Source organism: Magnolia sinica, chromosome 15, assembly GCF_029962835.1.
Source record: "Magnolia sinica isolate HGM2019 chromosome 15, MsV1, whole genome shotgun sequence".
Taxonomy (NCBI): domain Eukaryota; kingdom Viridiplantae; phylum Streptophyta; class Magnoliopsida; order Magnoliales; family Magnoliaceae; genus Magnolia; species Magnolia sinica.
Window position 1 is genome coordinate 70,254,393 of NC_080587.1, and position 25,449 is coordinate 70,279,841.

The following is a 25,449-nucleotide window of genomic DNA, read 5'->3' on the forward strand; positions in this document are numbered from 1 at the left end:
TATATATAAATTTTTGTATTCAGTCTCTTTCATTTCAGTGGACTTGTGTGGATGTACTTCATGTTCTAGGAGATTCCAGGCTGCGCATTTAGATTGGATCGCATATTAATGAAAATTGGCTATAAGTGACCTCGGGAACTCGGGAGTCGAGTATATGCACGACCCCCGATTTCTAGGGCGTTACAGTTTATCATATATACAATGTTCACATACATCTAAATCAAAATTCTTAAAAGTTGGAATCAAATAATGATCAGAAAGTACATTCGTGCTCACTTGCTCATATGGCCCAGACGAGTGTGCTACATACGTGGAATCCACAATAGCCACTGTCTCTCCAACTACTAAAGTGCTTCCAATTAACCTGTAAAGGTTTCCATGCCTCTACGCTCTCATAACCACGAGTGCCCATTTTGAAACCTTAAGGACACCATTAAGACCGGTGAACTTACACCTCATTGCCTCGAGTGCACCGAGAGAAACCAAAAACCAAGTTCTTATTCATGTCAGGAACGTGTCTGACCTCAGTCAAGGTACAGTCCATCCTATCAAATATCTTGATGTGCACCGTACCAACAACCACAATGTTACAAACATTATCACTACCCATAAATACATATCCACCATCGCACTCTTTGTAACTAGCGAACCAACTTCGATGAGGAGTCATGTGATATGATGTAACTCCTCGAATTTTCGCGGCACGAGTACATACTCATGCCCAAGAATTCTGAGTGTGAATAATGTAAAACTTGGATGCTTCAAAATTGCACCTTATTTTTCTTCTTTCTTTTTTCATTTTGATCACATCCGATTACATTCGCGAAGGTAACCATTCACGAGAATAAAATCAATTGTATGTATTATTTCATTAGAGTAAAAAGCGTACAAATAATTCTTAAATGCCCTCTTAATGGGAGCTTATTACATTATCAAAGTTGGCAGTGGAAAATAAATAAAACTAATAGTGCACTATTCATCTTCTCTATTTGAACTCATCTTCTACAGAATGATCGCCATCCTTTACATCAACAAGTGATTCACCTGCACATTTGTGCAGTTGGAGAGGTTCAACGCCCTACTCATAGTAGTGGTTGTCCTTTAAAGTTTTTAATAATTTAAATAATTCATAAGAATAATAGAAGGGTTCTGATACATCTCGTTCTCCACAAATACAAGTGGTATCGGAATGCGCAAACATTTTATATGATATGCATGCCTAGCAAAGTATATTCGGTCCATCACACTCAGCGATCTTGATACAATGTGAAAAGCAATTTAAAGATAAACGGCTCACCCCGCATCCCATACTACAGAGATTCGTCAGTGGTCCAACGTTAATGTTGATTTATGCGAACATCTCAAGGCAACACAACAACACGATTAAGAGATTTACGTGACACGATGTGTTCATGGAGTGATTATTTTTGACATCTAATCCTGAAAAAGTGATGTAACATGCTTTACGATTTACTTACATCGATTGTGCACCACTCACCAACCCACGGGATTATGTGCTGACCAAGAGGGCTGCTACCTGAAACACATTACGTCCACAATAATATATATAATTACTAAAAGTGCGATGTCTAGCGTAATACTTGCGTGCAAAGTAGCAATAAAGTGAGGGAAAGTATATAATATGAGTCCAACATAAATAACAATATCATGAAGCAGGTAATACAAGACAAACTTATCTCATCACAAAATTTAAAGGAAAACCCTCACCTTAAAGTCGGGTCACGCCCTCGTACCGTTAGATTTTCACGTACGTACTTTAAGGTTGAATTCTAAACATTATTACCTGGATTTTATAGTTAGATTACAATACTAAATATATTATATGATTAGGATAAAATTTTGGTTAGAGCTAGTTTAAGATTTACTATTACATCTATATAGGAAGATGTAAATTTAGATGGAATCTGGGTAGTAGCTTACCTTGTTTAGCATATGGTATTAGCCTAATCCAGACTCAAAATCCAGTGAAAACGCTTACTAACTCGACTCCGTTCTGCTGGATTTCTATGCAACCTCAGTTTAACCACGGACTTGGTCATGACATGTCTTGCTAGCCTCGATGCTGGGTTATGGCGATCCGACATGCTTCCCCCCCCCACCGTCTCTCTCTCTCTCTCTCTCTCTCTCTCTCTCTCTCTCTTTCCCATAATCTGGCTAAAATATCTCCATGATGGAGAATATATAGGTAAGTTTGGACATCTGTTGTGCAAGAGGGAGCTCCTAACATGTTACACAGCATGTGGGAGTTTGCGCATGACTCAGATGTGAGTTGTTCAATCCGATACGATGCACCAGATTGCTGGTTCATTTCTTATACTATATTAGGAGATTCCACATGTTTAGGTGGGCCACTCATTGAATGGATTTGATCATGAGATAGTGCAGCCTCAACAATCGACGGACATCACTCTAATGAAGAAGATGACTGCCATTTTAATGGTAGATTTTGTTCCAGCCCATCTTTCTTCGAGGTGATCATTGTGGATGGTCCAAATGGAAGCACGGAAGCTTATAGACTTTGAAAATTGAAGGTTACGATGTGTTTGCTTGGTGGGTTCCGCGATAGACATGGCTTTTATACCGCATGTGACGCAAACTATGGGGTTTCCGTTTTTAATTCCGATTATGCTTGAATAGTCGGATTGGAATTTGGGTTTGAAGACTTTCAGAGTCTTGGTTAGATGATCTAGATTTGTTTCTAAATTCGACTGCTAGTTTTAATTTATAATTATGTTTTGGGAAAAAGAAAAGAAAAGAAAAGAAAAGGATCTGTAGAAGAGATTGTTGCCATGTGTATTCTCAAGCTTGGATGGCCTATGAACGGTTGAGATCTAATGAGAGTGGCCCTCCTCGGGTCATGCTGCTTTGGGAGAAAGAGTAGGAGTTGGTTCCATCTTGAACGCAAATCGGACATCGAAGGAGTTCCATTTTTTTTTCCATCGTTGTTTGCACGGAATTGATGGAATGTGACTAATTCCTACTGCCAAGTGGGGTCCACTACGAGGTTTTCATGAGAATCCACTCCATTCATGAGTTTATTCAGGTCTTGTTAACCCATGAGCCCAAATATGAAGCAGATTCGAGCCTTATATTGTTTTATCTTCAAATCTCTCCTAGCGGGTGCCAAAATGGAGTTGATTTAAATTAATGGTCCACTCTTAATGATCAAGGCCCAAATTTGAAGAAAATATGTAATTAGGATAGGCAAATGGTTAGACAAAAGTTGATGGTTGATCAATGGTCGAAGAGGCCTAAATATGAAATTTCACCTGTTGTGTCAAAAGAAAGGAATTGGCTTCCGCATTCAATGGTGTAAGATAATAGATTGGGGTCTAAATTTTTTATAATATCGTAGTCATATGAGGCCAAAGTGTGGTTCAAGTTTGAATTGTGATGGACGACAGGAAGTGGTTAGATCTAAAGATCTAGATTTATACCGAGTTAGTAAGCCTCAAAAGGATAACTTTGCGCCTAAGTAAAAGCCTACCAAAGTAGGGTCTTCATATTTCAAACTTGGTCCATATGATGGGCAATCCAAATTGTTCATTTGAATGGAAATATCCTAATACGAATACCTACAAGCTTTCCTCAGTCAAAGGGCACCAAAATTAATGATTAATGGGTTGATTTGTCAATTGGGCCACTTTTACAATGATCTAATAACTGAAATTTGACATATGTGATTAATTTATAATACATAGTCATGGTATAAAATTTCATATTAAACGTATTATGAGAACTATGTGATTTGGAATTAAGGGTCTAGGTTAATGGCATTTTTGTAATTATTGTTGATATAAGAGTTTTGAAAAATCTAATGGTTCTACATGGTTATAGACACGTTTCTAAGCAATTCTTACCAAATAACTTATATCTAAATCATTATAAATAAATAGTTATTCACCAAATTGATTAAGGGAAGGTACATATATCAGACCACATAATGGATGGTCAGATGACCTATTAAAAATAGTAAAACCTGATAATTAGTACTCTGACCATATATGTAGGTGAATGTACGGTCAGTTTCATAAACGGATGAACATAATTGGTTTTTGGAGTAATAAAGAGGCGGAACATGTATACCATTAGATTCAAGTGACCTGTTCACATTGTAGTTCCTCAAATTGTAGTTGTAATGGTGGGTTAAGCATATTCATAAGTGGTGAATAAGATGAACGGATTAACATCTCGATTCGATACGTGTATGAGCAGATATAGAGATCGGGTAGTTGATCGGGTGGTCCAAATTTAAAGTGGACGTCAGATATCTTTACCTATCGATGAATAGTTGATTGAACGGTTAGTTATGCACTTGGGTATATGATGATCCTATCTTAAAATCAACGGTCGAATGGCTTAATCTATGAATGAAGATTATTTCAAACGGTTAAATTCATGTTGGAGAATAGATGGAAGGTTAAGATAGCTAGATTGGTATCATACACATATACATAATAAGTTAAATTTCATGGTAACGCTCGATAACTTTCAATACTTGGGTATTGAAAACTTCGGGGCGTTACATATAACGCCCCTATGTCAAGGATCCACTCATCTCTACGATTATCATACAAGTGTCCGATCATTGACACTGACAACACATCAAATGTGTTTGTCTCTTCATCAGACGTGGCAATGTTGGCCTCCCTAGAGGAGTTTTATTTCTGTGATTTAAGATTTGTGTAATACTTCTTCATGTGTCAAGTCATCCCATAGTTCCAGCACTTTAACTTGCCTTTGCCTTGCCCTTGGATTTAGATTTAGGCCTTGAAAACCATGTATATTTCTCAGTTTTTCTGCCTCTCATAAGCAGTGCATCAGAAGAGGTCTATTCACCACCCCAAGTATAGGGTCGCGATGTAGTAATAATCTCGGTAAGACCTAGGTTGAATCCATAGGGACTGAACCTTGTAAGTATTTTGAAAGTAACTAGAACTAGAAGAAGATAAAATCTAAACCAGGAAAATTAAAGGAATTATTGTGAATAACTTTAACTAAAACTTGTAAAATTCAAAGGTGGAAAACTATGGTACCAAGGATCCACTTGTAGAGATCAGGGTGATCTATGCTTGATTCATAAACACAACTAGATTTAGAGTCTCATCTTTGTCCAGTTGGAAGATATATCATTAAAAACCAATTCCGAACTTCCTTTGATCTAGTTTTCAAGAGATGAAAAGGATGTGAATTAGACTTGATTCCATCACAAAACCATGCCCATGAAACAAAGCAAACAATAGAATTTAACCAATTCACAACCAATCTGAGAGATGTATGAATGTTAAGAAGGATTTCATCATCCAACCATGTCCAAGGGGCGATAGTGAACAACAGATCTTTGTAACTACATAATCATAATAATGAAAAGAACATGCTCAAAGCTATCGCAGATTCATTGTAATTTAAGTCACAACAGACCATTAAAAATTGAAAGCATTCCTTATAATCAAACTAGAGTTAAAGATAGTTCAACTAACATGAATCAAAGCATAAAAATCAACCTATCACACTACAAGCTTCACCTCTTAGCCCTAGCTAAGAGGTTTAGCTTATCACAGACATGATTAAGCTAAAAATATAAAGGAAAGAAGAAACTAAAGAAGAGAAGGAAAGAACTCTTTGGCCAACCCACGCTCCACGTCCAAGCCTCCTCTTTGCTCCCACGTTTCCAACTCCTTGGATGCCTCTATGGCTACTTGATGGCCTGATGCTCTCTCTCCTCTCCTTTTATAGGCAGCAAGGAGTTGGTCGAGAGCCAGAGGCAGTGGCTGGAGTTTACACAACAACCGTGCGTGCGCAGTGAAAGCTCGGAAGCCACTTGCATGGGACTAAGTTTTTGGCAAAGCAAAGCTCTGTTGCGGGATCTGATCCGGTCAGGCTTATTGGTGATGGTCGGCTACTGTTAAGAATCAAATATCACATAATTTTGCCCATTTACATCTTGGTTTTATGAACGTGAATCAGCTTAATGTTCTAATTTACTCATGTATGTGTTGCAAGGTGAATTTAAAAGCTTGGATTGAAAAAGGGTGCTAAAAAGCATGGATTTGATGCTAAAAAATCACCAAGGTAAGGGATTCACATGTTAAAGATCCAAGAAAACCAAGTAAGAAATGAAGAGAATTGAAGATTTGAAGTGAAGAATCCTGAAATCGTCCTGAAAAAGTGTATTCTGAAGCTGTGAAGTTTATTTTGGGAAACTATGCAGCAGGAAGTCTGTTTTAAACAAACTATGCAGCGAGAAGTCTATTTTAAAAAAATACATATATTTTAGACAGTTTTTAGGGTTTTTCAACTTTATATGAAAATTGGAGTTCCCTACTTATAAATAGGGCTTCCTAGGGCATTCTTAAGCATTATTCAAGGCATCCCAAAGCAAAATTTAGGGTTTTTAAAGAGTTTTTATTTTTACTAAAGTTTTAAAAGTTGTTTTTTTAGATCTTTTCTATTTGCAATTTTTTCTTTATTTCTTGTTGCTTTTTATTTCTGAAATTTAATTATATTTTTCTAAGTTCCCTGTAACCCAAGCTAGAAGGGAAGCACATGGGTTTAATAGTTCTTTAAGATTATGATGATTGATTGTTTTTAGTGATGAGAAGAATGGTATATGCATATTATCTATTATTTAGGTTTTGTTTTTTTATCCTCTTGTGAGATCCATATGATGGAAACAATTGGATCGGCTACCCCATAAGGAAGTTTTTGGCAAAGCAAAGTGCTGTTGCGGGATCTGATCCGGTTAGGCTTATTGGTGATGATCGGCTACCCCATGAGGAAGTTTTGAACGGCCAAGATCGTTGGTCCAATCCAGGCCATGGATATAGAACAGCCCGGATCATCCGGGTTTCTCCTTATGCACGTCTGCATAATACACGAGAAAGCTCTGTTTTGCATTAATTGTGGGGCCCAGATTTGACATCATTAGTGAAATCCAACCTGTCCATTGAATTTCTCTCGAAATTTCAGTAGGGGAGGGACATTTTTGCTCGGGTTTGGTGCGGCCCAAAGGATCGAATCCTTTCGCCGTTCAACTTACGTTTAACGGTGGAAATCGTGTGATCGCGTGCATGGGTGCAGATGATGACCATGATTCTTGTAATACCCCAGGTTTTTAGGGGCCATGTAAGAACTCGACCTCCAAATTTTCAGGTATTGCTTATATCCTAATTATGGTGATTTGTACATAAATCAGTTTAAATGAGCAATAAAGGAATCGGGTGGAACATAAACCACAACCACAACTAATCTATTGAAATAAATGCGACTAAGAAATACAAGTCTATAGGAATATCAAACGGATCGCACAAGACATCGCCTAAAAAATTTATATAAGAAATGCCCAAAAGAAATGGTGCGCTAGATCCACAGCTCAACAACCCATAATCAACCCGCACAGTCTACGGTGATCCACCCATAAGCTGGAAGTAGGGAAGCTCCTCTTCCTCATCCATGCTCACCCCGCTCAGCTTATCGACCTTCGCCTCACCTGCATCTAATAAAGGGTCTGGTTGGTGTTTTAATACACCATCCCAGAGTGGGAGTGAATAGCTAACTCAGTGGGTGCCATCAGCCATAAGTTACATCAAATAACAATTCTATGATGAATTTAATGAAAATCACACATTCATAAATCACTAACTAGTCTTTGTTAATTCGTATGCGTGAGTTGTGTATGATACATGACCTCACCCACAATACTCCCTCGAGCGACTTTGTCTCAGGTCGTGCATGACCAACACTCCCTCATTGCGACCTCAACATCCTAGCTAATGCGATGCATGAATAATATTAGCTGAATATTTAGTTAATTTCGTTCATCCAATAGGTTGGGAAAACTGATACACCCCAACGATATCAATTCCCTTATCCATTTGTGAGGCCCAAACCCCCCAACACGCGAGGCCATGACCCCGCTATCCTTGATCCCATCGGGGTCCCCACCCCCAATTGTAAGCACGTGAGGAGCATTGGAAAGTGGGATCACTCTCGATCACTACGGGGAGGCTCGTCACCCCAGCGTAGGCCGACAGCTCGGACATAGTGTCTCATTCCACCATGCCCGGCTCACGAGACTGTGGATCAGTTTTCAGCTATTATCAGCGGGCGTCAGTGCGCGAGGGGTGTTCCAGGTTCCAAACAGGCGTGAGCAAACATAGTTAACAAACATAGTTGGTCAGTTGGTGGACTAGACTACCCAAGTTCAGGCGAGTACGTAACGCACGACATCGGGTGCAAGCAACCCATGTAATCCCATTACTATCACCAATTCGTGTCCAACCAAATCAGTCAATCTGGTCACAGGGCGGTCCAACCAACGGGTCCACCCTCACAATTCTCAGTTCCTGACCAACCTCGAGAATAGGTTGTGTTCAATAACACTTCAATAATTAAGAGTTCATCTTCTAGCACAATTGAAATCATGCACACAATACGTCGAGCATGAAGTTTCAGGTTGTTAATATAAATGTAACTACTCTTAATAGCATGAGTTAGACGTGTGTGCGTGTGATGCTGGATTATCAAAGAGACCAAGGACAACACACCACTCATAGTATAAGAATACAACAAGAAATAAAATAATCATACATGTTATAGGGAAAATTATGTAAGAATCAAATATGAGATGACCATGCAACACCAATTTCATGCTGAAACATGTTGAAAACTAAACAAATAGCAAATTATCATTGTATGGATGTTGGTGGACCTAATATGTAGGTTTCTAGCTAGGTTTTTTCCCAAATCACTCATGCACATCACTCTAGCATTCAAAATTATTAAATTTATCCTGAAATTGGTACTTGGCCACCTAGGGATAATGGTCCACACCTATAGGTCACCGAAGGCTTGCGGAATCGTCCTAGGGGTGTTGGACTCGCGGGAGGGTTTGCCAAGGTCCTGATTCAAATGCACCCGCATGTTAGGATACATGCAAGGGCCTAGCTTACAAAATGCATATATGGAAAAGAATGGTGATTACCTAGGAATCTTGCTCTTGTGGTGATGGATGCAACGTTCCTATGGTTAGGGATTTTGGAGAAAATTACAAATTCCTATACAAACACCAAGAACTATATGAGATTCATGTAATCCATTTTAGAAAGAACCTAGGTTAGGAAGTAGGTTTGTTTCTTACCTCCAAATCGCAAACAGGGTGAATTCGACGGAGGAAAGTGATTGATGCTAAGGCTTTGATTAAAGAAAATCGATAAAGGGAAACACTAAAGCTTCCCCACCCAACTCTCACTCTTCTTCTCTTCTTCTTTCTCCCTCTCTTTCTCTCCTTCTCTCCCTTAAAGGATGTAAATTCGTATGGAGAGATGAGGTTCCCAAATGAGGCCCTTATATAGTGTCAGATTTTGTGTAAATGACCCCAAGGGTTAGGTTAGTACTATACTAGCCCTATGGAAGGATTTTTCTAACCTCCAGGGCCCATTATGAGGTGTATATGCTGATATACACCGTAAGATATTTTAACCCTGATGATGATCTATGTATGGATATGATTGGCCCGCCATTTTGATGCGCCGATCGACAGATATGATTTGAAGTCTGTTCAACGATCATCGATGGTCGATCGGGGCCGCGGCTATACAGATATGAGTAGAAAAATATCCTTACTCTACCTATGAAGTTTGGTTATAAACCGACGGTCCAAAATTCTTAACTTTGCATAAGAGTGGACGACCCAATTCACTTAGGTTTTAGCTTCTTCCTTTAGGATATTTGAACTTCTCATGCACTTGTCCTTCGGTTCAAGTTGAGCGGTTCTGGATACTGCCCAGGTTTGACCCCCGCGATGGACATCGAGCCTAGTAAGATGAACATTATTCTATAGTTTTGGAACTAGTGGCCCACTAACGAGCGGTCTAGAGCTTGTTCAGAAAATCGGGACATTTTTGGAATAAATTAGGTATTGAGATTTCTCATGGATAATGATTAGGGTTTGGATTAACTATGTTCATAGTGTGGCCTATTTATAACTAGTGAAAGTGGAGATTTAGTAACGAATACTCTAAACCGTTGGTTTTAGGCTAAAAGAGTAACGATGTTGATTTGGTCTATTAGTGAAGATCCGGGCCCTATCTAACTCAGCTTCGAGTAAATCTTTTAATTTAGTTACGATTGTCTTGATTAATCAATGGTAGGTTGGTTAGATTTAGGCTCTGTGTGAGCAAATCATGTGGTTAAATTCGGTGTTTAAGTAATCGGGCGAATTCGTTGGCTTCCTACGGTTGATTAATCGGACTTGTGCGGTTCTTTACTGGTACCACCCATGTATAAACTAACATTGAGTGCTAATGGTTAGTAAGTGATAATATAAGTTAATTACATTTTAAAAAAATTCAATGATTTTTTTTTTAAAATCCAAAACAGTGAAAATCCAAGACGTTATAATTGTGGTTGTGGCCACCCCTTGGATTGAATGGACAGTCCCGGTCGTCCATCAAGACGATGGGAGTGGCCCACTACTTGACGAACGTTCGCTACTGTACGAAACCAAGAGATGGGTCGGGTCAACCGACCCTTGACCAAGAGTCCTGGTCCAGTGTGGCTCGGGAGTGCACCGCCTATGCACTCCCACATGTACATATGGGGTCCACTGTGATGTATATAAAAAATCTGCTCCGTCCATCTGACTTCCTATCTAATTTTATGGGTTAAGACCAAACTTGAAGCATATCCAAAGATCAGGTGGGCCTCAGATTGATGATTTATGGGCTGATCTATCCACTGATCCATTTTACAAGGATCCAAGAGCTGAAATTCGACGTTTATGGTTAATTTAGGGTCCTCAAGCTAAATACAAAGTTTCGAGCCAAACGGATGATGCGAACCCTGTGATCTTGCATTCAGAACGATTTTTAGACCCCTTTAACTTCAATCACGTGATTTTCTCGGATCTTTGGCATGTAAATTCTTCGATCTCGGTCCTCTAAGCTTCAACCCTTACCTTAGTGATTTTAGAGCGTTAAATCCATGCTTATATTACCATTTTCAGTCCAAGCACTTAAATTCACCTTGCAACACAAACATAATTAAAATAGGCCGTTTAAGCATTATCATGTACATAAAACCAAGTAAAAATTGGGGTCTAATATGCAATATTTGACCCTCAACAAGGTCCCTATGATAGCTACCTTTTATCTTTGTCATAGCCATCCCTTGAAAGAATGAGATAACAGTGTCCACAGGGATTATTTTTCGGAACATAATGAGTCCTTGAATGAGTCATACGATGCTGGAAGTGAATTTAACAAAATACATGCCTAATCTTCATCTTTAACGATCCATGTCTAGTGACTTGCAAATCAACTTATTAAAATTACTGATGCGGGCTTCCATATCTCCACCCTCTTTCATCGTGAAGTTGAACAACTGCAGCTTCAAGTGTAGGCAATTCTCGAAGGACTTTTTCGCATAAACATTGTCTAACTTTGCCCATAAACTCATTGCGGTTTTCTCCCTTAAAACCTTGTATATAACCTTATCCCTGATACACAATCGGATAAAGGATTTAGCCTTCTTATCAAGAGTATTCTAATCATCGTTACTCATAAACAGTCGATGCTCCTCAAGAGCCCCATCTTTGCCTTGCTTAGTTAATAGGCTAATCATCTTAATATTCCATAACTCAAAATTATTTTTGCCTGAGTACTTTTTAATATCATACTTCGTGTTTTCCATTGATATTAATCCTTCATATTTAAGCATACGCCCCAACGTTAGCTCTAATACCACTTGTTGGGGATACTACGGAAGCACACAGAGATGACTCTAGGATAACAATCCAATAACACCAAGCAAATACAAAGAGAACACATCAATTTAACATGAAAAAATCCTTTCGGGAAAAAAAACCACGGCACAAAGCGACAGATGATCATTATGAAAGTAGAAATTACAAAGAGAAAGAGCTTACCCGATTCGAACAAGCTCGAATCTCACCCTTGCTACACCCCTTTGAAACGCTAGGACAATTTAGAAACCCTTAAAATAGATCTCAATCCCGTTTACACCCATATATAGGAAGAATGCCAAACAAAATAGGAAACAAATTTCGCATATCCGGTGGATCTGTAAAATTTTGCACAAAACTGTTCGATGTCATCGAATACCCTTCAATGACATTGAACAACTGCCAAAACTGTCCAGATACAAAACATTGATTTTCTAAAAATCTACGATTGCTCAACCTAGCTTCGATGACATCGAACACATCTTCAATGTCATCGAACAGTCCTCGATGTCATTGAAAAATGGCACCAATATGTCCAGTAACCAACATAGGAAATTCAGAAAATACTTAATGGCATCGAGCTGACTTCGATGGCATCAAAGCCTGCTCAATGGCATTAAACCTGTCATCAACAGACTGTTGATTTTACAGATTTAAGACATCTATCAACAACAAAAAGTACTCTTGTATAGGGTATTCGTTATACAGGTTATCCTCTTGTGTTAGAAGAATATAGTAATGATAATTGAATAACTGATTCAGATGAAACAAAATCTACAAGTGGATATGTTTTCACCTTTAGAAGAGGTACAGTATCTTGGAAGTCTACTAAACAAACTTGTATTGCTCGGTCGACTATGGAATCTGAGTTTGTCGCCTTAGAAAATGCATTGTTAAAAGTTGAATGGCTTAGAAATTTGTTAACAGATATATTTCAATATCCAAAACATGTATCTACTATATCTATTCACTATGATTATCAAGCAGTTATTGTAATGTCTAAGAGTTAAATATATAATGGTAAAACTAGACACATTAGACTTCGACCCAATATTGTCAGATAGTTGTTATATAGGATAAAAAAATCGGTCAGATGCTCCAACCAAAAGACTACCTAAAAATTAATAATGGAAACATCGAAGAGAATGGGGTTGAGCCTTATCCAAATGAGATATCAGTATCGGCAACCCAACCTTTACAAGTGGGAGATCTGCGATAGGTTTGATAAGTAAAAAATAATACATCAGGAGACTAGAAAGCACTACAGAAAACTTACCCCTTCATATGGTATAAGTAATGCAAGCAACAACTTATGAGAGGATGAGTTTTTGAACTCTTAATGAATCCGTAACCAAATGTGGTGTTGTATCCAATTGTTATGTACATTTGATGGAATTTATTTATATGAGTGTGAAAGTGAAGCTACTTTATATGAGAATATATAGGCCATTTCTCCAAAGCACTCATGAAAATTCAGGTAAAGGTGCATAGCCAAAAGGTAACAAACCACAGAATCAGCTGTAGTGGAAAAGTTATATGAGTGACATACATAGCCATTTATGCTTAAAGGGTCAAGTTAAAAACTAATAATCATTTGATTTCGGTAAACCTGTCTTGCTTACTCTAAATATCGATTAAAGTTCGATAGGCATCGATACTATTACATAATTGTTTCCTCCATGTTTCTTTTTTGAAAGTGTTTTTGCTTTTAATATAGCTCTCTTATACCATATCAAAAAGAACTAAAGAAATCTCATGCATATAAGAGATGCGGTTTATATAAGGCTTAAGCCGCCAAGGAGGAATAGTCATTTAGGTAGGACTATCCCTTTACAACATGCACACGCTAAGTCGAGCCATGGCTATGTGATGTGTCATGTGTGCGTGCATACCCGCGTGCCACGCTGAGTCGAGTTTGGGTCTAGGTCTGGGTCTGGGTCTATGTGTGAACGAAGAGTACACTCATGCTAACGATTTTTGTTATGCACTCCATGAGTATACTCACACTTGTCAAGGTCACGCGAATTTTAAACCAGGGACACCTCTGTTTGGGTGGTCGCACCAGTTGGGTTCAAACCCAATAGACCTGACCCATTTGAAACGGTGTTTTAAGCACCTAATCGTGGTCTATATATATATAGACCTACTTAAAAATTAAAAATTAAAATAAAAATCATTAAAAAAACCAACAATTTCTCTCTTTTTCTTTAAAATAAGTCTATATTAATATTTTACGAACTGAGTTTGTCGTCGTGTCAACTCACTTCGAGTTTAAGCTCTACATGCTAATTCGAGCCCGTGAACAATGAGTACACCATTGGGACCGGGTTATAATTGTTATATCCTGAAGGCTAACTGTCCAAGATTACTATTGCAGTTAGGACGAGGTCTAAGAAGGGCGGATTTGATTTCAAGCTAAGTGATCGATTTACATTTCGACTCAAACAAAGAAATAATCTTTTTTACTTTATTTTTTATTTTTTTTCCAAATATTATCTATTATTTTCAACACATTATTTCTAACCATTAAATTATACGAGAGCAATTTAATGTCTTACCAGCGAGAGATAAGGAGAGAGAGTCTAACCAGAAATAGTCCAAACAAAAATATTAGATCATGTGTTGCTCGCTTAATAAGGACCTCTTAAAAAGGACGGAAAGAGATGTTAGGGTTAAATCTCGTGATAATGAATCTACCCATGCATCAATCATAGATATCAGATCACGTGTGGCCATTTAACAGACGTCTTACAGGAGACTGGGAGAGGGAGATAGAGAGTCCAAACACAAATATTTTGGACTTTATTAAGCTAAATAGCAATATTTTCAAAAGCATGTATGGTTCTTCTTTAAAAAGTAAAACTACGAGCGTTCAAATCGTCGGCCGAGTAGAAAATCCTCATACTCAAGTCTCTCCTCCGTCTCTATATAAAGGCCCAAAGGCTTGATGCTTTTCAACCACCCAACAAGCATTTTCTTGGGGACGTAGGAGAAAAATGTCTTCCTCTCTCTTAGTAGCTACAACCCTGCTCTTGACCCTCCTCTTCGTTAGATCCAACGGCCAGCTGAGTGCCACGTTTCACTCTACCACATGCCCAGACGTCTCCACCATTGTTCGTGGTGTCATCGAAAATGCGTTAGAGTCCGATCCCCGTATCGGCGCCAGTCTCGTTAGGCTTCATTTCCATGATTGTTTCGTTGATGTAAACTCAACTTCTTTTCAATTTCTTAATCTTTCTTTTCTTTGTTCATACACATGGCCCACCAACATGTACGGTTGGATGTTGCACACATGCAGTCATTCCTGACCATTAAAACCATATAACTTCCGGGAACCAACGGTGATGGCTGGTGGTCCAAAATATACACTGCGTGGTGATCTTATTTGTTGGTATTTGGAAGCTGATGTTTACGGTCCAAAATCACTGAAAAATAAAATAAAAAAATAAATCAATGGTATAGATCATCTATTGAGTGTGACTTTTGGACTGTAACCATCCATTGTAGTGTTTGTCAGATGGAAAATAACAATCTTCAACCGCGGACTCATGTGGGTCCCACCGCTTGAGATATGTTGACGCGGAGACGGATTGGCTACTCCCCCTCCACCAGCCAATGGCTGGTGATCGGTGGGACCCACCACGATGTATGTGTTTCATCCATACCGTCCATATATTTTTTCAGATCATTTTATGGTATGAGACCAAAAATGAGGTATATCCCAATCTCAAGTGAACCACATTACAGGAAACAGTGTTGAATGAACGTCCACCATCAAAAACATTTTGGACGCCATAAAAGTTTGGATAAAGATGATCTTTGTTTTTTCCCTTAATCTAGGTCTATATGACCTCATCAACATATTGGATGTGAAATAAACATTGCAGTGGACCTTAGGAGTATTTTAACGGTGGATATCTAGTCACTAATGTTTTCCTGTGGTGTGGTCCACCTGAAATTTATATACTTCTTATTTCTGGGACCAAGCCTAAAATGATCTTTCAAAATGGATAAACGGAACATATAGAGGAAACATATACATCATTTTGGGGCCACAAAGCACCGACCACCAGCCAACCCGGACGATGGCAGGGGGTGGCCAATCCGTTTCCTGTTGACTCAGCCCGGCAACGGACTGGAAATGACCCTGCCACTAGGCAATGGCTACTAAGTCGGTGCCCTGTGGGCCCCACCATGATGTATGTATTTCGTCCATGCCGTCCACCCATTCTGGCCAAAAAAAAAAAAGAGTTGACACGTGTGCCATATTTACACGTGTGTGCTGTACATGCAAGTTAGTCTTAGCAACCATCCCCAATCCGGAAGCCGATTGGCTGGTGTACCACACACCACCGATCTGGCTGGTGTGGGTACGTGTCGTGCCAAGACCCGTTCAAAGGAGATCAAAGTTAATTACATGCCCCAAAATGATGTATTTACTATATCCACACGGTTCATCCATTTGATGAAATAATTTTCAAGCATGATCCAAAAAATAAGTGATATCCAAAGCTTAAGTAGACCACGCTATAAATAACAGTGGGACGGTGGCTCTCACCATTAAAATATTCGTAGGCCCCGACATTTATTTTCCATCCAATGTGTTCACAAGGTCACAAAGACCTGAATGAAGGTGAAAAACAAATATCATATTGATCCAAAACTGCTGTGACCCCAAAAGGATTTCAATGGTAGATGTTCAATCTCACACTGCTTTTTTGCAGTGTGGTCCACTTGAGCTTTGGATCTGTCTTATTTTTCTTTCAAGCCTTATGACAGGCTCACCAAATGGATGGACGGTTTGGATATAACACATACCTCATGATGGGACCCACAGAACTTGGTGATGTCAACACACTAGCCATGTCAGTGGTGTGTGGTACACCAGCCAAGTAGCTTCCTCCCTACTCCATGCTATCTTGTAGTTGTACGGACATGTTGGTATGTGTGGGCCATAAATGGTTCGATTGGGCCCGCCATAATCAAAATTTACCGGTTGAGCGGGCTTGGGCTGACTGATAGGCCCAGCCCATCAACAGCCTTGGAGTGTCCCTTTTTCCAGCCGTCATGTCTCAACTGGACCGAGTAGGGGCGTACATGAACCAAACTAGCCCGGTTAGCTCGCTCGACTTGACTCGAAAAAGCTCGATTCAACTAGGTTCGTAGGTGAGTTCGAGCTGATTTTTTAAGCTCGAAAATGAGTTCGAGTTGGCCCCAACTCGACTTAACTCGGATCAAACCCAACTCAAATTGAACTTGGATCAAACCAGTTCGATGACTCAGTTACTTTGATATTGATGTTGCTCACCATGTGTTTGATGAAATGACTCAATGAAGTGTGGCTGGTGGCAAGGAAGGTATGTATATGAAACAGATATCCTTTTTTTCTTGATTTTTATGTTGCTTAGAAGGTGTTTGATAAAATACCTGTAAAACCACTGCTGCTATTTTACATATGGTGAGATTTTGAAGGTGCAGTCAATGTGTTTGTAAAAATGCTGCACAGGCAAACTCAGCTCGAACTCGGCTCGAATTGGCCCGAGCTGTTGACCGAACCAAGCCGAGCTAGCCAGTCATGCTCGAGGACCGAGACAAGCCAAGTTCGAGCTGGAGTCAGATAGTGGCCAAGCATAGGCGAGCTGAGGCTAGCTCGACTTGGTTGGACTTGATGTACATCCCTAGACCCGAGCTTTCATTTATAAGTGATAGTATGCACTGAATAAGTGAAAATTTCTATGTGGTAGGGGTGTGATGCATCCATTTTGTTAGACAACAGCACTACGATACAGAGTGAGAAGGATGCCCTTCCAAATATCAACTCAGCCCGAGGATATGACGTTGTAGACGACATCAAAACGGCAGTGGAGAACGCATGCCCTGGCACGGTTTCATGTGCGGACATTCTTGCAATTGCAGCCACTGAATCCGTCAATCTGGTATGCATTGTGTACCTACTTTGATACACACAATACTAATTTTGTATTTTAGGAAATGAAATTGTATTCTTTCAACACCCAACACCTTGCATCTGGAAAAATGTTCATCATTGATAATGTTTGAGTAAAAGACGCCAATTGATTGCTAAGCAGCAAATGTTTCTAGATTACATAAATACTCTTACTTTTAGTTTAAATTATATATAAACTTTCAATACTCACAAACAATGTTTATGGTTTGATAATCCTGACGGGTTTCAGCCTAATCGAGCTGAATTTTTTAACTTAAAAAAAAAAAAAAATCGAGTCGGCTCAAAACTTGACTTGGTTCGATTCAATTCGACTCCAAACATGTACACTTAATATAAATATTTTGTATGTATGTGTGTGTGTGTGTGTGTGTGTGTATATATATATATATATATATATATATATATATATATATATATATATATATATATATATATATATATATGTAAAAGGTACTATGCGCTCGACCTCACGAGTCCGTCCCATGAGGTTGAGCTGTGTGGGCCCCACCGTGATGCGTTTCTAACATCTACCCCATCAGTCAGATGCACCATTCCATCGTGGGCCTAGGTCTCAAAAATCAAGTCAATCCGTGACTTTTGTGGGCCACACCACATATAGAAGTGGGGAGGGGCTGTGCACCATTAAAACATTCATAATCATTTTTTGGGCCCACCGAGATGTGGTTTGCAAATCCAGCCCATCCATTATGTGCGTCCCACTTGTCTGAGGGTTCAAACCAAGTTTCAACAGCATTCAAAACTCAAGTGGGCCCCACCAAGTGCTTTTATATGTTTTAACGGTGTCTTCATATGATTTTAGATGGTATGGCCCACCTGAGTTCTGTATATGGCTGATTTTTGGCATATCCCATAATTTAGAGGGGACCCATCAAATGCACGGTGTTGATGGTCGACACGCATCACGGTGGGACCCACGCAACTTGACCTAACGGGAGCTTGTCGTGAGGTCGAGCGCATAGTACCTTTTCCCATATATATATATATATATATATATATATATATATATATATATATATATATATATATATATATATATATAAAACTCTTCTATGAAATGATTGTGTATAGTTTGCGTTGACTTTATACGGACCGGCAAATATAAACAAGCTGGCCCGAGCTGCTGAATGAGCTGAGTCGAGCCAGTCAGGGTCGAGGACCAAGCTGAATCAAGTTCAAACTTAGGTATTCTGCTAGCCGAGCTGGACCAAGCTCAACTCAATTCAGCTCGTATACAGCTCTAATCCCGACCAACGGATAGACTGCCCCAAAGATCCACACCCCACGATCATATGATCATTTAATCATGTAGCATGTCTTTCCTTGTATGCGCCGTCAACCAATAGACAATAATCAAATGAACCTTTCTCACAGGCAGGAGGACCCTCATGGAATGTGCTATTAGGAAGGAGGGATGGCACCACAGCTAACCAAGCAGGGGCCAACAACCTTCCAGGACCGTCCGAAGGCCTAACCCGCATTACAAGAAAGTTCTCCGCCCTGGGCCTCGACACCACCGATCTCGTCGCATTATCTGGTAAGATTTCAATTTCCAATTATGTGTTTGGATGTACCATTAAATTGAAAAAAAGAAAAAGAAAAAAAAAGATTATGTGATCACAGTGGAAATTAACAGGAATTGAAAACGATGGCATCGATTGACGACTTCGCGTGGATGAGATCTACCCTGACCATCAGATGGAACACACATGTTACGGCCTTGATATCAAGCATCACACTAACAGAAAACTCAGTGGACCACGCTGTAAGAAAGTGTGTAAAAAAATTCCCTAAAACTTCCAAATTCACATGGTGTGGTCCACCTTAATTAGAGAATAGCATGAATTTTTTATAGTACTTTCGTGAATGGAACGGATGGCTTATGGAAACTGCAATGGGCCCCATATACAATTAACGGCGCGTGTCCTATCCAAACTCTGCCTTATGGTAGCCTGCATGAGTTTTGAACGGACCCAATTTTTGGTTTTCAAAATGAACGGGAGGCAGCACATCTGATGGACGGCCTGGATCTCATTAACTTCTCTCCCATGTGACTATGCACATATCTCCTGCCATCCAATAATGGTGGGAAGGGATCTTAACATGCGTTGTGGAATGCAAGTTTGAAATTTTGAATTAGTAACTAGACCCGACTCATTCAGTCCTGAGTTGAGTCATGACTCAGATGAGTCAGGGGTGACTCAGGCTGTCAAACCATAGAGTCCGAGTCAACTCGGATGAGTCAAATCAAACTCGTCTTGAGTCTTAAAACCACACTTATATTACAATCGGGCCATTCGTTCTCTATGGTTCCTTTAATCAAATGGCCCCACCATGGATGGGCCATTCATGAGGTAGAGCAGGTCACGAACACTTTCATGGCAAAGATGGACCAGAGATGGCCCGATCAGAGGCAGAAATGATCAGGACCGTCAAAACTCTAAAAATGGTGTATATCGCAAACCGGAATGAGTTATTCAAATAATATATGATTTTGGGGTAGGAGAAGCTACTTTAGCCAACTAACCCCATTATGCCGGGTTTCCGCGCAGGATTTATGAGATTCCATCAGATCGATGGTTAAAGTCCATTTTAATTTCGATTTTACTATTCATATTAAGTTTTAGTTCGATCATAACTTTTGATCCTTTGAGTTTCAAAAGTTATGCCCAACATGAAAATGACTTAGAAAATTTAGGAGAATAATGTGGTTAGGCCAAATTGGACACTTATTATTTTTGGCCGAAAACTATGAAATCTAGTAGAAATCATAACCCTTTATAAATAATAAGTTTATTTTTTATTGTAAGTTACATTTAATAAGTTTACTATTTATAGTAAGCTAAGTTTTTAGGGAGTTTGAGTTGGAGTTTGATTATGAAACTTCTTCCTAAGTTTGATATCATTATTTGAAGGGCTGTAAATTCAATTTTATCATTAATTAATTTACTTTTGATTTTATTAAAATTTATTTCTTTTTATACTCAGTGGATTTGAGAAATCTCTTCAAGGAATCCAAAGAACTCCCTGGATTCCAAATAATTATTCTTTGAGGAAGATGGTGATTGACCTCATCACGTCCTTTCCTGCGTCAATTCACTAAAGATCTAACCAAAAAAGTGGTTTATTTGTGTAGGTGGCCACACTTTCGGACTAGCGCAGTGCATCACTTACAAGGACCGTTTGTATGGATTCAATCGCACAACGAACCCGGACCGCACACTAGACTCCACTTACTTGGCCACTCTTCAACAATCATGCCAACCAACTGGGACCGATGACGCCTTGACCGATCTCGACCCCACATCGCCGACCACCGGCTTCGATAATGGCTACTTCGTTAACCTTCAACACGGACGAGGCCTTCTACAATCTGATCAAGAGCTGTTTTCAGATGGGAACCCCACACTCGTGATTGTAAACCGCTTCATCAACGACCAAAATGATTTCTTCGATAGCTTCGCTGCATCGATGATAAAAATGGGGAATATCAGCCCATTAACTGGGACTAACGGACAGATCAGAACAGATTGTAAGAGGGTTAATGAGAGTTAAAGAATAATTAAGTTGGATGGATGATGTTTAAGGTGGCCCACTTAAGAGGGGGTTTAAGGGTGAGATTGAAGGTGTTATTAGAAGTGTATTTTCGTCAAAAGTGACGAGTAAGTGTTTAGGTTTTAAAATTAAGTGATAGTAAACAGTGGAATAAAAGTGTTTTCATAACATGTATTTGTAGCTCTTCAAACTCAAGAATGAAAAATGCATGCAAGGGCTATTCGAGTGTGTTGTCATGGTATATTTATCATTGCTTCTTTTTTTTCTACTAGCGGTGGGCCCCACTTAATGAACGGCCTGGATCTTGAAATAGTGAAATATGACGTGATTTTCCTCCAATGGATTGTTGGAGCTATGCAAACAAAATCTCTGCGAGGCCCACTGCAATGTTTTTGTGACGGAGGGTGGCAATGGGCTGGGCCTGACCATTCAAAATCAATATTTAGAATAGGCCCATCCGTTGGACAGGCCCAACCAATTCAAAATGGAGGCCCGTGGCCCACCCATTGCAAGGAATACTTGTGACATCCAGTCCATCCAACGGTTGGACCAGCTCATGTTAGGACATGATTTTAAATAATTACACAAACCCAAAATTCAATTGGGCCATCTGATCTATGAAAACCCAAACTCATTCACTGTACCACCATGAGTTTGCAAGGCACAAGTAAGAATATATATATATATATATATATATATATATATATATATATATATATATATAATGCTTTTTATGTTACTGCATGTGGTAATTAAGCAGCTAATGGCCCGGGCTCCTCTAAGCAAAATCAATATTTTGAATAGTCTGGCCTACTATTTCCAAAAAACCCAATTTAGCTCTACCTTGCCTTTTCCAAGCCTAGCGTGTGTCTGTATTTATAGCTTGTAGGTTTTAGTATGTCCTGACATATCTCAATTACTTAAATTTGCCTATCCACATATTTGAATGGGCTAAGTCCTTTTACTTTTATAGCCCCATCTTTAGCCCAGTATTTTATACAAGTCTAAAAAATAAATTAATAGATCTTAACCATTGGATGTCCATCAAATATAATTCAAAACAAATAAACAATTTAAACTGAAATTAACAGTTACGAAAACCTCAATGAAGTATTTAATAATATCAAGTATTTTGGTTAGCTTATAAAACACTTGATGTACTGTCCAAACCCTAAGATTATGTGAGCCTTAATTGGAACATGAAGCATCCTCCCAGCACCACCCAAATGTCAGCCACTAATCTAACCTCATAAAGTTAACTAGAGCACATAAAACCAAGATCTCAAATTCCTTATATATTCTCGGGTCTAAACATTAATCAAAATTAGCACACACATTCAATCTAGTTCATGCTTATGGGTACTCTTATTTAGAGATTTAAAGTGATCTACCAATGCATGAATCCAACAAGTTTAATAATAAGAGCCCATATCTATTAGGGCTGAAAGTCAGGCAGGTTCAACCCGACCAACCCGTGACTGACCCGACATTGGGTTGGGCTCAAGCAAGATGTATTGGGTTCAGTCTCGAGATTGGGCTATACAAACACCAACCTGATAAAACTTAGGTCGGGCTTGGGTTTCGGTCTTAGGTTGCCTAACCCAACCCGAACCCGATTGATATATAATTGTGTGTATATCGTCTGTGTTGAAGGCACAGGAATTTCTAGTGCTATCAGGTCTCATTAGTCCATGTTATTTCCAATTACTCAAGCTAACAAGATACACCAAATTTCTCTCCTAAATAAATTGAGTGCTACACAACATGACTTGTTTATTTAGAAAAAATGAAGTTCTTTACGGTAAATAATTACATATATAATTAAAAACTCATAGGTACAAAAAATAAGAAGTATATTGAAACATAATAGACTAATATAATAATGAAAATATTAGCATATGTCCACCCGACTAACCTGATCGAGCCCGCTTGGGTTGGGCTTCGGTTAAGAATTCCCAACCCGAGGTTGGGTTGAGTTGGGTTGGGTTAGGGTTGAGGTATAAGAACCTTGGGTTGGGCTAAGGTTAGGGTTGTACACGAACCGAGTTAGCTCAGTTAGCTGCTCAACTCGACTCAAAAAAGCTTGATTTGACTCAGTTTGAAACTGAGTTCAAGCCAAGTCGAGCTGATTTTTTGAGCTCGAAAAAATTTTGAACCAAGTTCGAGCTTGCCCGTGCTCGACTCGACTCGAATGAACCCAACTTGAATCGAACTCGAATTGAACCAGTTCGGTGACTCGATTACTTTGATATTGATGTTGCTCACCAAGTGTTTGATGAAATGACTCAACGAAGTGTCAGCTGGTGACAAGGAAGGTATGTATATGAAACAAATACCCATTTTTCTTGATTTTGATGTTGCCTACAAGGTATTTGATGAAATACCTGTAAAACCGCTGCATAGGGGAACTCGGCTTGACTTGGCTTGAACTCGGCTCGAACTAACTGGAGCTACTGACCGAACTGAGCTGAGCTGGCCAGTCAGGCCCAAGGTCCAAGCCGAGCCAAGTTCAAGCTAAGGTTAACTAGTGGCTAAACTGAGTCGAGTTGGGCCAAGCTTGACTCAATTCAACTCTTGTACACCTCTAGCTAGGGTTGAGCACCAACCCAACCCGTCCTACTTTCAGCCCTAATATCTATGAATACTCACACATCTTTGTAGGGGCAGTGCAATGGTACCAATTTGTAGTTAACCCTAATTGTGGAGACCTGCTATCTCAACTTGTTTGTATCCTCTGAAGAAGGATAACTGCATCAAGTATGACTACAAGTTCATCCTATAATCTTCCAAGTAGTCATGGCCAAACAAAGATATTGACTGTGAAGTGTGAACTGACAGTGGGTGTACTAACAAGCTAACAAAATAAACAAAAAACAAAGATATTAAAATCAACGGTACACAACTCTCCCTTGGCCAGTTGCCATTTATTCAATCTCAAGTTTTCAAAGATAGCTAGAGAAATTATTATCCATAAACCACAAATATATCACATTTAATAAAGCTCCAAATACACTAACAAAGCAAATGAATTAATCGTTTATTCAAGGCATAATACTAATATAACATTCTCCGGATAGTATGGTCCATGACCTAAAAGTATGGCCAATAAAGGACCTTCCTAATTTTGGGGCCACAGTTATATGCACGTGTTTGAATGGTGTAGATCTTTCACACGTGCTGGATTTGCATGCACGTGTTCGACTGGTATAGATCTTTCAGGTTCATTCCCAAACGGGTCCGCCTAGGGCTTCAATAGAGGGCCATGGATTGCTAATGTGCCCCATTGAAAAATCTTAGTAACAATGTCCAGGTATGTATCTGACCTTGATGTACGGTTAATATTGAAAGCTGATCAATCCCTATCTTGATCAGGCCTGTTTACGATGTTAATACCTAGGTGGGCCACGGGTCTTTATTCAAAAACCTAATCAGTAAATGGGCCCGGGCCAGGATCGTATTTCAGGCCCAATTACAATCAAATCAGGCCGTGACTTGACGATCTTCACCGTCCATTTCATGCGCACCAATCAGATGGTTAGGATCGTCGACTCGAGACTAGAAAAGTCAGCCAAAGTTGCCAGAGTCTTTTAACAATGGCCGAATGATGGCTTCAGTAATGCTCAGGCTTCTCTAAGAGACCATCAGCCTGGCCCAGCCTTAAAGCTTCAAGGATATTTTTTTTCATTTATCAGGAATGATGGCCCACCTAATCAACGGATCAGATCTTCCACAAAAATGGATGGCCAGACAGAGGGATTGAATTGGACTCAGGCAGGCCATGCATAATCATCACGGGCAGGGCTTGGGCTTGTTTGTTTTGGCCCGTCAGTTGCCCGGGCAGCCTTGGGCTATTTACTCCCTAAGCCAAAGCGGATTTGATGCGGCCCTTACCGTGGGGCCCACTTTGATGTACATAATCTATATCCACGCCGTCCATTCGTTTTTCTAGATCATTTTAGGGCGTGAGCCCAAAAAATGTACAGATCCAATTCTCAGGTGTACCATACCTTAGGAAACAGTGGTTATTGATGATTAATGGCCCACAATAGTTTTGGATCAAGCTGATATTTGTTTTATCCCTTCCTTCAGGTTTATGTATCAACAGATTGTATGGCAGATAAACGTTACGGAAAATTTACAGTGG

At 39.4% G+C, this 25,449-nt stretch overlaps 2 protein-coding genes across 2 annotated transcripts in view; both read left to right on the forward strand.

Moving 5' to 3' along the window:
- LOC131227750 (peroxidase A2-like) overlaps window positions 1-21,525 on the forward strand; it is a 38,409-nt gene extending 16,884 nt beyond the window's left edge. Inside the window, exon 5 of the transcript XR_009162480.1 lies at window positions 21,377-21,525. The gene's annotated coding sequence lies outside the window, so the exon portion shown is untranslated. The remainder of the gene's footprint in view (window positions 1-21,376) is intronic.
- On the forward strand, window positions 14,715-21,525 carry LOC131227751 (peroxidase 15-like). Its single transcript, XM_058223555.1, has 4 exons — window positions 14,715-14,967; window positions 17,509-17,700; window positions 19,125-19,287; window positions 20,887-21,525. The coding sequence occupies exons 1-4, from the start codon at window positions 14,761-14,763 to the stop codon at window positions 21,303-21,305; spliced, it is 981 nt and encodes a 326-aa protein (XP_058079538.1). The 5' UTR covers window positions 14,715-14,760; the 3' UTR covers window positions 21,306-21,525.
- Window positions 21,526-25,449: the final 3,924 nt, after the last annotated feature.